Below are 15,592 nucleotides of genomic sequence, written 5' to 3' on the forward strand. Positions count from 1 at the left end.
GGCATAGATTCAACAGATCCTATTATGTACTTGGAGTTTTAGTTAGGTATGCAAGCAATTTCCTTTCATATCTCCTCTTGACTCAGTGTTTTGGGATGATGTACCCTCTTTTTCAAAAGGGATACAAATGAGTTGTGTTTGTGGTGGCACACACCCATAATCCTAGTACTTGGGAGGCTGAGACAAGAGCATCACAGATTTGAGGCCAGCATCACAAACTTAGATCATCAGCAACTTAGCTGTTTCAAAATAAAAAGGGCTGGGAGTATAGCTGGAAGTTGTAAAATGCCTCTGGCTTCAATCCACAGTACCAAAAGCAGGCAGGGTGGATACAAACAAGAATGTCTTCCCATGTAGAAAATAAATATTCTGGTTATCATAGTTCTTCTTTCATCTCATGTTTCCTCATGGTTTATCTCAGGCTCCTGTCACTGCTGGCCAGAATGTTAAGAATGCTTAGGGAAATAGTTTCCAAGAGGTTTTTTAAATAACATTAATCTCAAAAATGCTTTGCAGGAGAGAGAGTTTGGTGGTCAGATAAATTTTGGAAGAACTCCATATTCCAGTCCTTTCTTTAAGAGTCAAGATGTCCATTAGCAAATTAGGAATCTATGAGGTCTGGCAATAAAAGGGGCTTATAAGCCAAAATTTCTCAGATTTATGACCCTGGAAGCCATTTTCTTATAGCAAAGATCACAGTGAGAAATGCTAACATAAGAAATGTTTTTAGAGATTTATGTTCTCTAAGGGACTGAATCTTCCATCTGTCTCTGTTCCTTTGAGCATCTCACATAGTGACTTCTAGTGTTGATTCTGGTTATTTTGGGAAAGGTTTGTATATGAAACTGATATTAAAATCAGTGCTAAATTGGAATTCAAAGGTCTCATCTAAGGTGGGAAAAGAGGGAGTCAAACACTTGTGTAGAATGTGACTAGACCATTTCTAAGGCCTGGGGAAGCTAGATGTGATACCTGTTGGACTATAAAAGGAAGGACTTCATTTTCCCTCTATTCTGTCATTTAACAATCATTTCTTAGAACCCCTGATATTCACAAGATAGTATAGGATTTATAAACATGTATGAGACACAGTCCATCTTCTCAGGTGCATTGAGGTTAGTCAGAAGAGTTAGACATATACATAAATTAGTTGAATGCAGTGTTGAGACTGATGAGGGCCAGGAGCAATAAACAAGGTCTTCTAGTACCCACAGAATAAGCAGAAGTGGTTTCTGATCTAGGCAGCTTGGGTGTATCTTTGGAACCAAGTCTCTCTCAGATCGGTTTTCACTCCTACCTGGGACCTCCAGCCTTAGAGGTACATCCTAGCAGGCTCTCAGTGGAGGACCCAGCTTAGTGGCATTGCAGAATTGATTTTCCGGATGTGGAGACAGAGACATAGGTATGGGAATGGTGACAGAGGAGTCTGAACCAAGAACATGGTGACATGAACTTCATTCTGTCTCTTCTAGGTACTGACTGGGTTTAAATAAATCACATATGCATACACACGTGCATGTTAACACCCACACACCTCTATAACTAATTAAAATGTAATATATGATACATAATATATATAATGTGAACCTCTGAATACTTCAAAGACATATTAAACTTACAAAATTCTTACAGAGCTGCCCAAACTTATAACTCTATGAGGCATCTTACTTATGATCACTCAGTGTTACCTGCAGCAATAAAAAGCAAGAGAAACCAGATGTGGAATTCTAGGCACAAGAATTGAGGGTTTAAGGAAGATTAAGAAAATATAATAAACATACACACACACACACACACACACACGAATGAAGGAAATGGATAGCTACAACAGAAAGGATCATATCCTTTAGTAATTTTGAAGTTTAATGAACATAAAGATTAAAAAGTAATTATTTTACAACAGTATTTTTGTCATTTTGACTTTTAATAATTTATACAAATACTATAATGTAATAATGACCAAGTTCTAATAAGCATCAGAATAACCCGGAATTTGTTAAACATATAGATTCTCTGGCCCCACATCACTAATTTGTTAGGTCTAATTACAGGATTCCTTGTACTCTTCATTTATACAAATACCCTGAGTGATTCTGAGGCCAGTTCTTCAGCAAATCCAACAATACTGCAAATGGAAAGGATCAGAGCCCAGGAAAATTTCTAATATTCACTCACATTTGAATATTACTCTGTGATAGATTTCTCAACCTCTGCATTCCTGACATTTGAGATCTTTTAATTCTTCCTTATGGGGGATTCCCCTGCACATCATAGGATGGGTAGCAATAGTCTCAGCCCAATTTTGACAAACAAAAATATCTGTAGACTTTGGTGAATATACCCTGGAGAGAAAAATGCTTCTTTTTTGAGAGCTGCTGTTCCACAGGGACCAAAGCCCTGAATTCTGATTAGTTTTAGCAAACACTGATCTTTCTGTGTTAAACATGTTAATAATGAAGGATACATTTCCTAAAACTCTACATCTCCAAAGAAAGCTTTGTAATGGCAATATCCATCCATCCTCTAATGTCTCAGCTGTTCCACTTAAGTACTAAACTCATCAGATTCCAATATCAGCCTGTGTGGACTTTGGTATAAGTAGATTCTCCCTCAAACCCTTTATTGGAGTATTTATTACTCAAAATATTCAAAGGGTCACAAGATAGTACATTACCAGCCCCTAGATATAGAACCTGAATACAGTGTTATGGAAATCCCCTGTTATATTTTGAGTCTTTGTGATATGACAAGAGTATACTGATTTATTGGACAAATCTTCTTAAAGTTAAGACTTGAACAGTAATAATCCCATCAATAACTGTTGATAGAATGTAGACAACCACTATGATGTATTCAGAGCAAAATGACATGAAACATTAGTTTTCTTCTTTTTGTCCTTTAAAGACAATGGTATCGTTTTTATGTTTTAACCTGCTCCTTCATGTCCACTTTCCACCCTTCTCTACCCTACTTTATCCTAGTCTCTACTCAGGGAGAAGAGAACCTTCTTTGGGTGTTAGATGTAACATGACTACACTGAGGCATGCTGTTCTGATAGATTTTCCCCTTAACCCATAAAGATAGTTCTGAATGAGGCTTAGAAATAAAAGGGGATGCACAGCAGATACAGGCACCAGTGTGAGCACTTATGCCATTTAAGCCATTGCCCCAGCAGATCCATTGATATCAGAAGTCTCATAGCAGATAACTCCAGATGTTGTCTTGGGTTTTTGAGAACTTCTATTAGGTATCTGAGTAAACACCTATTATAATTTCAGATTGAAGCCATGTATGATTTTTCTGCTCACAACTACTCTTCATTTGATAATAGTTACTTGCATGTAGCTGGATCCTGGTAGAGATTGAATAACTGACCATTGGAAACCAAGTAATCATAAATCCAGATTGTATGTGAATGAATCATAGATTAAAATTATGCATAGTCTTCTTCACTGAATTATCAAGTTACATATGGATACATATGGTTACATATGGATAGCTTTTGATTATAAAATGGAAATAGCCAGCATCAAATCTATAATCCTAGTAATCAGGAGGCTGAGACAGAAGAATCACAGGTTTGACACCACTGTGGTGACTTAGTTAGATCCTGTTTCAAAATTCAAAATAAGCCTGGTGTGGTAGTGCATGCCTGTCATCCCAGTACATGGAAGGCTGAGACAGGAGGATTGCGGTTTGAGGCCAGTCTCAGTAACACAGTGATACTCTCATCAACTTATTAAGACCCTGTTTCAAAATAAAAAATGAATAAAAAGGGCTGGGGGTGTAGCTCGGAGGTAGCATGACCCTGGATTTAATCCCCAGTGTCTGTCTGTCTGTCTGTCTGTCTGTCTGTCTGTCTCTCTCTCTCTCTCTCTCTCTCTCTCTCTCTCTCTCTCTCTTTCTCTCTCTCTCTCTCTCTCTCACACACACACACACACACACACACACACACACACACACACGAAATAAATATGAAAGGAGTGGGACTGTAGTTTAGTAGTAGAATGCCCCCTTGGTTTCAACCCCTAGTGCCATACGCATAAATAAGTAATAAAAGTGATATCAATGAGCCTAGGCCTGAACAGGTCCAGGAGGCAAAAGCCAATTACTTGAGTAGGGCTTAGTTCAGGCTCCCAAGGAACCTACTTCTCCTGTTTTGATTCCTCTCCCTCAACCCATATATATGACCTCAAGGAATACTCTTAGTAGTTTATAGAAGAGGATAAAAACACAGACCTAGATTTCAGATAGATCTGTACATTCCAAAGCTCTCAACTGCAAGTAGATGACTGATGTATTTATTTCAGGAATGGATGGAGTAGCCTGCAAAATCAGTGGTGAAAGGGATATTCTCCCAGAGGCAGAACTTCAGGTAGCACATACAATGTCTAGTTAGTGCAGAGGAAGAAATATGCTTGTAGCTTAGTTGGTTTTGTGTAAAACACACCTGAGAACCCAACCCAAAGATCTGGAATAAGTTTCCAAATAAACTACATTTGGAGGAGGGAATAAAAAGTTTATTATTGAGCTGTTACATCTATGAGCAACTAAAATTTAATCTCCTTTGAGGTCTCCTGAAGAACTGTGTGGAATGTGCTATAGAATTGCCCCAGCAAGAACAGGAAAACCGAGGTGTTTTATTCATTTCCCTCATTGGCTGTCATTACCTCTTAAATACCAGATTCCTACCATTTCTATTGCTGCCCTGCCCTTGGGCTGAATAAATTCATGATGACCCAGAAGAAAGTTCTTAGGCAGAGAATAGACTGTTTCAGTTGCTCAAGTTAGGCAGCTAGCAGATATCTAGGAATAATCTGCCTCGGTTCCAGGTAAACTCAGAGGTAGGATGTGAGATAGGACATCAACAGCATCTGCTACAGCTTAAGGTACGAATCTTTGATGACTATGAACAAATTTAAAAGACTCACACCTCTTTATTTTGAAACAAAGCAGCAGTAATCAAAACAATATGGTATTGGCATAAGGACAGATAAAGAACAATGGAACAGAATAAACAAACAAGAAATAATCCCTTATATTGATGGAATTGATATATTTCCCAAGGCAGTAGTCTTTTCAAGAAATCGGGCTGGTGTAGCCCAAGAGTTGAGTGCTTGCCTAGCCACATGCAAGGCCCTGGGTTCATTCTGTAGTGCTATACAGATTCATGTGTGTAAGTGAGCAGTAGAGAAAGAGAACAGAGCAGATGGTGAAATGGTATTGGGAGAACTGTAAAAGCATGAAGGCATTAATTTGGATCGCTTCCTTATCCTATGCAAAAATTTACTTAAAACAAGCTGGGCGTGGTGGCACATGCCTATAATTCCAGGATGTAGGAGGCTAAGACAGGAGAATCACAGGTTTGAGCCCAACCTTAGCAATTTAGAGAGGCCATCCACAACTTAGTGAGGTCTTGTTTCAAAATAAAAGATAAAAGAGGGCTGAAGGTATAGTTCAGAGGTAGAATGCTTCTGTGTTCAATCGCCAATACCACAAAAAATTACTCAAAACAGATTTTATACCTAACTATAAGGAAAAAACTATAAAATACTTGAAAGAAAAAGGAGGAGTACATTTTTATCAGCGTTAGGCAATGATTAATTGAATATAAACAAAAGCACATGCAATAAAACAAAAAATAAATTGGATTTTTTCAAAACATTAATTTTGCTTTAAAAGTTTTTATAATTTTATTGGTACATTGTAATTATTGTAATTATGCATCATACTGAGATTCAAAGTGATACAGATATACATGCACACATGGTTTATTTTCCTGTTAAAGCTTTATCATTTGAAGATAGGTGCAGTGGCACATGCCTTTAATCCTAGTACTTGAGAGGTGGGGAAAGGATTGCATGTTTGAGGCGAGTCTCAGCAACTTAGCAAGACCCTGTTTCAAAGTAAAAAAAATTATGCCCCTGGGTCCAATCCCGAACATGCCTAAATAAATAATAAGTAATAAGCAGTGCTGCGATGTAGATAGAATGGCTCTGGATTCAATCCCCAGTACCAAAGGAAAAAAAAATATTCTGTCATTTGGATACCCTCAGGAAAATGAAAGACAACTCATAGAATGGGAAAAAGCATTTACAAAGCATCTTATATCTTATATATAAAGAACTCTTACAACTCAGTAATAAAAAGACAGCTCAGTTACAAAATCAGGCAAAGAACTTGAATAGATATTTCTCCAGAGAAGATATACAAATGTCCAGTAGGCACATGAAAAGATGAACACCGTTATTATTAGAAAAATGCAAGTCAAAGCTACAATGAAGACCCAGGAAAGGTGCCTCTTTCCTATAATCCCAGCTACTTAGGAGGCTGAGGCAAGAAGATCTGTTGAGCCCAAGAGTTCGAGGCCAGCCTGGGCAATATAGCAAGCCCTTTCTCAAAAAATGTCAAGAGCTGAGGGTGTAGATCAGTAGTACAGTACTTTTTTAGCATGTGCAAAGCCATGGATTCTATCCCTGACAATGCATAAACAAAACAAACACCAAATATTAAATTAAAATATCACAATGAGATGCTACTTCATGCCACTACAAAATAACTATAATCAAAAAGACACAATAAGTGTTGCAGATGACAGGGAGGTGTTGAACTCTCATACATTACTGGAGGGAATGTAAAATAATGTATCTACTTTGTAAAATACTTGAGTAATCCTTTAAAATGGAGTGGGGAATATTGGAAAGTGACTACTGATGAGAAAAGGGTTTCTTCTTGGGATAAAGAAAATGTTCTAAAATTAGATGTGATCATGGTTATGCATTCTATGAATATACAAAAACATTTCATTTTAACTAAATGGACGAGTTACTGGGCGTGTGAATGATATGTTAATAAGGCTGTTAAACAATCATTTGTCCTCACAGTGTAACATTATCTTTTTTCTAACTGCCTATTTCTCCTGAGTTAATGACATTTGTGAATGAGGAAAAATATTTTTTTAAAACTTTGCTGCCAGTGATCTTTAATTACTCAAGAGTCTATAGAAAAACTTGTGTTATTTCTATTTTAATTGCTTTGTTTTAAATTTCTATATATAATTAGAATCCCTTGCCCTTCATTCTTTATGCTAGGGCAACATTTATACATGATTGTAATGATTTGCTTTTTCCAGAGATGGGAATGCACAACTCAGGCACCTGCTGCATTTAACTAGTTATGATAAAAAAAACCTTGAGTCAGAAGCTATAAGAATATGATGAAATATAGAGTCATGAGCAAACACATAAAAATTTGCTGCCAGTTAGTTATGTGAGGGACGGTAGATAACAATTTGATACTCACAAACATAGTGGAACAGAGATGTAAAAAATGCAAACCATAACACTGTGCAAAGATAATAACAAAAACAGATGGTTGATGAATTACTAGAGAAATGAGACATAGCTGAGCAGAGAATAAATAAACAGGTGACTACTATGTTATTTTAGAGATTCACACACAAAAGGTAATCCTGAATTGTCTAGTCTAGAAGAAGGCTTTGGAGGAAATAAGCCCTTCTAGTCACATGTGAGATCCAGGTCTCCACCGAAGTATATTTCTTTGGCAGATTTGGGTTTTCTGGGAAATGAGAAGGAAGAAGCAAGAAACTAACTGATCAAATCCTTTTTCTACTTGGAGCCTTGCCAATAGGAAAAAAGTTTATATTATAGAAGGCCTTTATGATCTTATTTTAGAATATTCCATGGCTCCCATTCCTAAGGAGATTGCCAGGCCAGATTCTCCTTGTGTTTATTAAATCTGAGATCACAGGGTCCTTGGGACCTGGTATAAGCACACTCAAGCTGGCATCCTATAAAGAAATTCATTGGAAATATGGAACACAATTTGTAGGATCATATTTGTAATACTTTCCTTAATATCCCCACGTGATCCAGAATATTTGAGTGTCTTTAATCAAATATTCTTTTTTAAAGCAGAGATCAGTTTTGTATGAAATTATTCCTTGAATACAGGCCAGGTGTGGTGGTGCACACTTATCCCAGCATTTGGGAGGCTGAGATAGTATTGTTGTTTGCGGACAGCCTCAGCTACTTAGTGAGGCCCTTTGCAACTCAGTGAGACCCAGTTTCAAAATAAAGCATGGAAAATAGGACTGAGAGTGTAGCTCAGAGACAGAATGCCCCTGGGTTCCATCCCCAGTACCACCAAAAAGTGCATTTTACTGAGGAAAATGTAGATTTTTTTTTCTTGATTTCTAATTAGGGAAGTATTATAACAAGAACCAGCTGTTCTGAAGGCTGCCCAAGCTATTGCTTAAACTCAACTTTTTACTCTTCATGGCTATTTTTGTGTTCTGTATAAAATGTCTCTGCCCATTTCTCTCAAAACATATACTGGTATTTTTCAAAGTTTGCCATGTTTCCTCAGCAGCCATCTTATTTTCCTCGGGCTCTTTTAGTCTCTAGGTTTACTCCTTAAAAACAGAAAATATTCCTGTGGAAGATTTATAAGTTTCACATTTCAGAGTTTTTTTTTTATTTTAGTGGAGACGTTTAAAATGTCTCTAGAACAAACCTATCTCCACATTTCATCAACCATATAGAAGGCAGGAAAGCACATTTTATGAGTAAAGGCGTTGGGAGCAGGAAATTTCCGTTCTACTATTTACTAGCTACTGCCACTGGGCTTTAGTCTCCTCATTTATAAAATGGAAATATTAATAGTACTTGCCTCCACAGAGCTGGAAGGACATTACATGAGATAACGTATATGAAGAGCTTCAGCCACTGCCAGGCTTAGAGAAAGATCTCAATAAATGTTAGTGATGATGGTGGTGGTGATGATAACAGATTTGGAGTCTCGAAAAGTTGTATTGCAGCATTTCAACATAGTCTTTTCAGATAAGAAATCAGATCACATAATCTACCAAGGTTATTTGAATTTGATATGTGGAAGGGAAATTTACTTCATTGTCACTTAATGAATGTCATATATTCTTACTTGGTTTGTATGCATATGCACATACCCGCGTGCTGTTATATTTTATGTCTTTGTTTTGATGGTCAGGAGTTTTTCTTGAACATTTTGGAAAAATAAAACACAACTTTTGATATTGTATAGTCCATGGCTTTCTACAAATATGTATTTAATTAAAAATCAAATTCTCATATACAATTGAACTAGTAGAAAATATTTTTTACTTTGTTAAAATTGAGAAGACATATACTTTTTTATGGTTCCTGGAAACCCTTCTACCTCCGGGCTACACTCCCAGACCTATTTTATATTTTTATTTGGAAACAGGGTCTCTTAAGCCAGCGAGGCTGACTTCGAACCTGCGCGATCCTCCTGTCTCCCAAGCATGGGGAGTACAAGCGTGCAGCACCATGCCCGGCGCAGAAGACATATACTTTTAAAGTGAAATTGTGTCTTAGTATATGCAGAGGACTGGTCCCAGGACCCACTGTGAAAACCAAGATTAAAGGATGTTCATGTCCTTTATATAAAATGTCATAATAATAAAAATGCAGATTATTTGCATGTAAACTTCACACTTCCTCCCATATACTTTAATATCTCTAGATTATAATGCATACTACAATATAAATGCTATGTAAACAGTTGTCCTATTTTGTTTAGGAAATAGTGACAAGAATATCTGTACATGTTCAGAACAGATGCATTATTTAAAAACAGTTTTGATCTGTTTATTAAAACTGTGTACACAGAGCCTGAGGACAGAAAGGTGACTATTAGAGAACTAAATTCACAAATACCATTTTAGAAACTACCTAGCCCTGGTTTCTTTTCCTAAGGATTCACCATCCATCAACCCTTGATTTTGCTCAGCAGAAAGAATGTCATACAATGAAATAAAGTAAATGGTTGCTAATAATGAGCTGCCTTTATGTTAGAGATCTTGTTATCAGACCATATGTAAACCAACCTGGGCTAACAGAGGGAATTCACTAAATGGAAATGAGAAGAGTCCTACAATCAACATAAGACTGGAAGACTGCATTTGAAAATGAGCAGAGAACAGGAAAGCTCTGACAAGTTAGGGGCAGGAACTATAGCCATGATCTTTGTAGTAGGAAGCATCTGCACAACATACTCCCAAGGGAAAAGGGAACTCATAGTCGTGTGTGTGTGTGTGTGTGTGTGTGTGTGTGTTACCAGGGATTGAACTGAGTGATATTCTACCTCTGAGCTATACCCACACCACTTTTTATTTTTTTATTTTGAAATAGGGTCTAAGTTGCTGAGGCTTGCCTTGAACCTGCAATCCTCCTGTCTCAGCCTCGCAAGTACTGGGATTATAGGTGTGCACTATCATGCCTGGCTTTACATTTCATTTTCTTCTATACTTAAGTGGTGGCCTCCAGGATTAGAGTCCTCTAAGAGTGTATGATTGTCAAAGATCAGATAATAGGTTCATACAGTTGTTGTACTAGTAGGTGAGGGGGCGAGAGATATCTAACCCATTACCTTTCTGTAATGGCAGCTGATACTGAGGACTATTCTTCCAACATAACTGTTCACAGAATGTCTCAGAAGGAAAACAGTGCAACAGAGGGAAGGAGAATTAATCCTTGATAGCCCAAAGTGGCAAATGCCCATTATTATTCCACATTGCTAATATTCTGATTCTTGATATTAGACATAGTCTGCCATCTGGTCAGTCTTTATTTAGCCTGTGTGGACCTTAAAATAGTCTACTTTGCTATTCCTGTCCTATATATAGTCTAAAGATATTCCTTAATGTCTTCATCTTGCTCTCATTTGAGTAGGATACCTTCTTCTAAGATATTAAATAAGAACTAAGGAATTGGTAATATTGTGGTCTCAGCAATAGTTACTAGAGTGGGTTAACCTTATTTGTTCAAATAAGTAGAAATAACTCAAAAGCTGTGATTTTCTATAAATTAAAAACAGCAAACAGCACTGGGGAAATTTTGTTAATCTTACCAAAATTGGGCCTGTATAAGTAAAATACATTTATTTTCCACCAATGGGAATACTTCCAATGTAGTATATAGATTCTTTGAGATGGAGATACTGAGAAGGATACTGGAAGATCTGGGCAGGTGGATAGCAACCTTGGGTGCAATTGGAAGGCATTGAATAAAAATAAAGGGGCAAAAGTACCCAGAGTGTCCCTGAATCATTTTTTTCTGAAGAGAGGGTATATGCCAATAAATTTGGGAATCTATTCTTAGAAGATCCTGTTACTTTGAAAATGACTGTCTTATAGTGCTCACTGTTAATTCTAACATCTGCCTGAATCTGAGCATCACCTGATGAAATAATTCCTTAACTGTCAGTAGAAAGCTAGTGTTATATGAGCTATAAATATGTGTTCCATTCAAATACTATTTTCAGATGAAGGTACAAATTAATAGGTACAGTTAATAAACCTAGTGAAATTAATCTTTATATTTTGGAAAAAAGCCAACATGTTACATGGAAGATGATGCATGATTTACTTTAATCCTTTGCCTCTATCTACTAACTGATTGTATTGTGTATTGGCTGTTTGACCACATCTCACATGAGAATCCTAGCCAACTCATATTTTATTTCCTATTCTGTTTAAAATGAATAGCTTCTTTTAAAAAAGTATTTCAGACTTGACTAAAACTGAATTTTGCACAAGCATTAAATGATTAAAATAAAACTTATGTCGACAAAAAGAAGAAAATGGCTGTCTTAGATTGATTGAGTGAGTCTTGTGTTTTTTCACTGCCATCTTAAATTTTTTCCATCCTAACTTAAAGTATCACTATTTTAATGACTTTCCTTTGCTTTTATGTTCCAGGGAAAAACTTATCCATTTCGGGGAGCATTTCCTCCTGTGTGGAATCCTTTTGCATATCTGGATTACAATAATCTGTGGCGGACATTGGATAACATGGGAAAGGAGGTAAAATATGTGTTCAGTTTGCACAGGACCTATTACTGAAATAACGGTGATATATATTTTATTATCATTGTTCAGTACAAGAAATATTGCTCTAGACATTGATGCATACCATTTGTAGTGCATACCAATTCTACAAATCTGGTGGGATTCCTACTTGTCAAATTGGAGAAAATGAGTATCAAGAGGTTATATAATTTATCCAAAACCACAGAGCAAAGTAACCAGGATTCAACCCTACTCTTGCTGATATTAATGCCTGTATACCTTCAGTTCTATTGCATTGGGGATTAGTATGACATAGTTTTGCTAAGTATTTCAACTTATAGTGATTTTATCCATCTGCAGGGCCACTTTAAATAGTAAAAAGGAGAAGGATTTGTTTACTAAGTCTTAGGCTCTGTAGTGTCACTCTCTCAAACTAGATTTGGTCACCTAAAATGGGTATTAGTTTTCAATGATGATGATGATGATGATAATAATAATAATAATAATAATAATAATAATAATAAACAATGATAATCATCCTAATCATAGTTACATATAAATTTATACATTCTATAGAATTGTGATCATTGTTTTGGTCAGCATTTTGATTGTTATAACCAAAATATCTGACAAGCACAACTTAGAGGATGTAAGGTTTATTAAGGGCTCACAATTTCAGAGGTCAGTCCATGGTCAGAATGGCTTTAAGGCCTGATAGAGAAATGATGCACTCAGTTCACAGACATAGTCCCCAAGGCCATACCCCTCGTGACCTACCTTTCCAGCCATGTCTGCCTCCAAACCTGTATGCATTGTTTTCACATAAGGTTTTGAGACATTCTAAATCTATACCACAAAAATTATCAATACTATTATTTTGACAACCACATTAAGGAATGGAATCCAAAGAGCTCTCTCACTTCTACATAGAATTTCAAGGTAATCACATTCCAATAGAGACTGAAAAGGTAGTTTTCAGAGAGGTTCTCATGAAACCCTCTTTGAGAGGTGATAATGACAGTTACTATCACACCAGAATGTAAGACCTCCTTTTTCTTTCAGATTCCAGCTGATGCACCCTGGCAGGCTCCACATGCAGAGGAATGGGATAAGATGACCATGAAGGATCTCATCGATAAAATCTGCTGGACAAAGTATATTTGACTATTTAAATTTTATTTTTATCTCCTCTTCTGAACCTTTTTGTCCTATCTTGAGCTGCAGTGCTTTTTTTAGTAGCATATATGGGAAAAAAGTTAGGAAATCTAATAAACTTTGGGGCACTTTCAGGGTGTTTTAGATACTTTCAGAGCAGGTTTAAGCAGAAATTGAATAATAAACTTAAGTAAGGGACTTTTTTTTGTGGTACTGGGGTTCCTGGAAGCCCTTCTACCTCTGGGCTACACTCCCAGACCTATTTTTTTACATTTTTATTTGGAAACAGGGTCTCCTAAACCAGCGCGCGTGGCTGGCTTCGAACCTGCGCGATCCTCCTGTCTCTGCCTCCCAAGCGCGGGGATTACAAGCATGCGCCACCACGCCCGGTAGTAAGGGACTTTTAATGAAAGGATTGTATGATATATCATAAAAATAGTAATTGAGGCCAGGCATGGTGGCGCACTCTTGTAATCCCCGCGCTTGGGAGGCAGAGACAGGAGGATCGTGCAGGTTCAAAGCCAGCCTTGCTGGCTTAAGAGACCCTGTTTCCAAATAAAAATATAAAATGGGTCTGGGAGTGTAGCCTGGAGGTAAAAGGGTTTCCAGGAACCCCAGTACCACCAAAAAAAGTAATTGATTTTACATTATATAAAAGTTGTCTACAAAAGCAGCTTGCAAAGATATTTAAAATTAATTCCATATAGTTGTAGAATAATATAAAACTAGGGGGAACCTAGCCTCTATTAATGAAAAATATAAACTATTCAATGGTTTCAGTTAAAATATGTATTACTAATTTATTATTTTATCACCAATATAAACATGACTTAATGACAGGGGTATCTTTTAAGAAATGCATTGTTAGGTAATTTCATGGCTATATGAACATCCTAGCACATACATAATTAAGACAGTTACTATGTCACTAGGCCATATAATTTTATATAACCATCATCATATCTATGATACATTGTGGATCAAAATGTCATTATGTGGCATATGACTATATTTATTTTGTATGTATTTAATTTATTAGTGTGTATTAATTTGTATGCTTATTAGCATGTATTTATTTGGAGCCTACTATATGAAGGCACTGACTGGGCAAAATAGTATATTTCAGAAAGGACCCGCAATAACTTGGAGAAATAGACATAATTTAGTAGTATAATAGGGTGGTATCTTTCAGGAATGATCCATTGGTTAATGTAGGGGACACTGGAATAGTAGAGATTATGGTTGATGGCGTCTTCCCAGGATTGCAGGGGAAGACAGGAATTGTGGATGTTATTGGTAGAATGGTATCTTCCTTGAATGAACTACTGTGCAGGTGGAATAGACAGAATCAACAAATTTGGGGGAGGTTATGATATTATCTTGTAAGAATGACTCCCAGAGTGGAGGAGACAGGAGGTGGATCCTAGAAGGTATGATATCTTCTAGGAATGCAGCATAGGGGCTGGAGGAGTCAGGAGGAGGTGTGTATGATGCTATCTTCTAGGGATGATCCACATGTGTAGGGTGAAACAGGATGTGGGGATGTTTTAGGGTGGATTATATTTACCAAAAATTTCTATTTGGGACTGTGGTATGGGAGAGACATGAAAGGTAAACCAATTTCTAGGAAGTGTTTTCCTGGAATTTATATATGGGGGATATGGGAATGTTAGGAATCCTATTTGCTGAGGCATGATAGTATATTTTAGTAATGATCTATAGATGGAGGAGACATTGATGAATGGATGATGTTGAAAATGGTACCTTCCTGAAATGTTCCACTGTGTAGGGGTGAGGAGACAGAAGGGGTGAAAGTTCTGACATGGTATCTTCTAGCAAGGAGCCTGAATTTTATGGGGGAAGGGAGGGTGGTTTGTATAGGAAAATATGATATCTTTTAGGAAAGAACCAGAGTCAGTGAGAAGATGAAAACAATGGTGTATGAGCATGATAGTATATTCTAGTAGTGACATACAGAGGTGGGGAGGATACAAGAGGCTAGGTATTGAGTTGTGGGTATACCATCTTTCAGGAATACACCAAAAGGATTGAGGAGAAGAGGGAGAAGTACAGGTATTGTAAGGATGGTATATTCCAGGGATACCCAAATGGGACCGGGGAAGACAGAGAAAGTTGGATGGTTTGGGAGCATGGTATATTTCAGGTGTTACAAACAAATCAGGGGAAGATAGAAAAGGTGGAATATATTGGTTGCATAGTATCTTCCAGATACAATCCAAAGTGACCAGGGGAAAATTTGATGTTGGATGTGGGAGTACTGTCACTCTAAAATGAGCTATAGGGGACTTTGCAACTTAGGAAAAACTAGATGTGATCAGGTGGATATCTTCACAAGCTGATGCAAAGGGGCAGAGGAGACAGTATTAGTTTGTTATGATGGAGGGATAGTGTTTTATAGGAATTATCCAATGCATCAAGTAGGGCAGACAGTATAGAACAGCATGTTCCAAGAATGACCCAAAGGGAAAGGAGGAAGCAGAAAGAATGTTTAGAGTTGATGGTATCTTTCAAAAATCATACACTTGGGATACAGCTAATGTAAATATC

At 37.0% G+C, this 15,592-nt stretch overlaps 1 protein-coding gene across 1 annotated transcript in view; it reads left to right on the top strand.

Moving 5' to 3' along the window:
* The window catches only part of MAOA (monoamine oxidase A), a gene marked incomplete at both ends in the record, with an annotated part of 71,064 nt that overhangs the window by 30,885 nt on the left and 24,587 nt on the right, over positions 1-15,592 (top strand). Inside the window, 2 exons of the mRNA XM_080719439.1 lie at positions 11,780-11,884; positions 12,932-13,023. Of these exons, the coding sequence (XP_080575565.1) occupies positions 11,780-11,884; positions 12,932-13,023 (197 nt within the window). The remainder of the gene's footprint in view (positions 1-11,779; positions 11,885-12,931; positions 13,024-15,592) is intronic.

The sequence above is a fragment of the Muscardinus avellanarius genome (assembly GCF_963383645.1).
Source record: "Muscardinus avellanarius genome assembly, chromosome: X".
NCBI classification, from domain to species: domain Eukaryota; kingdom Metazoa; phylum Chordata; class Mammalia; order Rodentia; family Gliridae; genus Muscardinus; species Muscardinus avellanarius.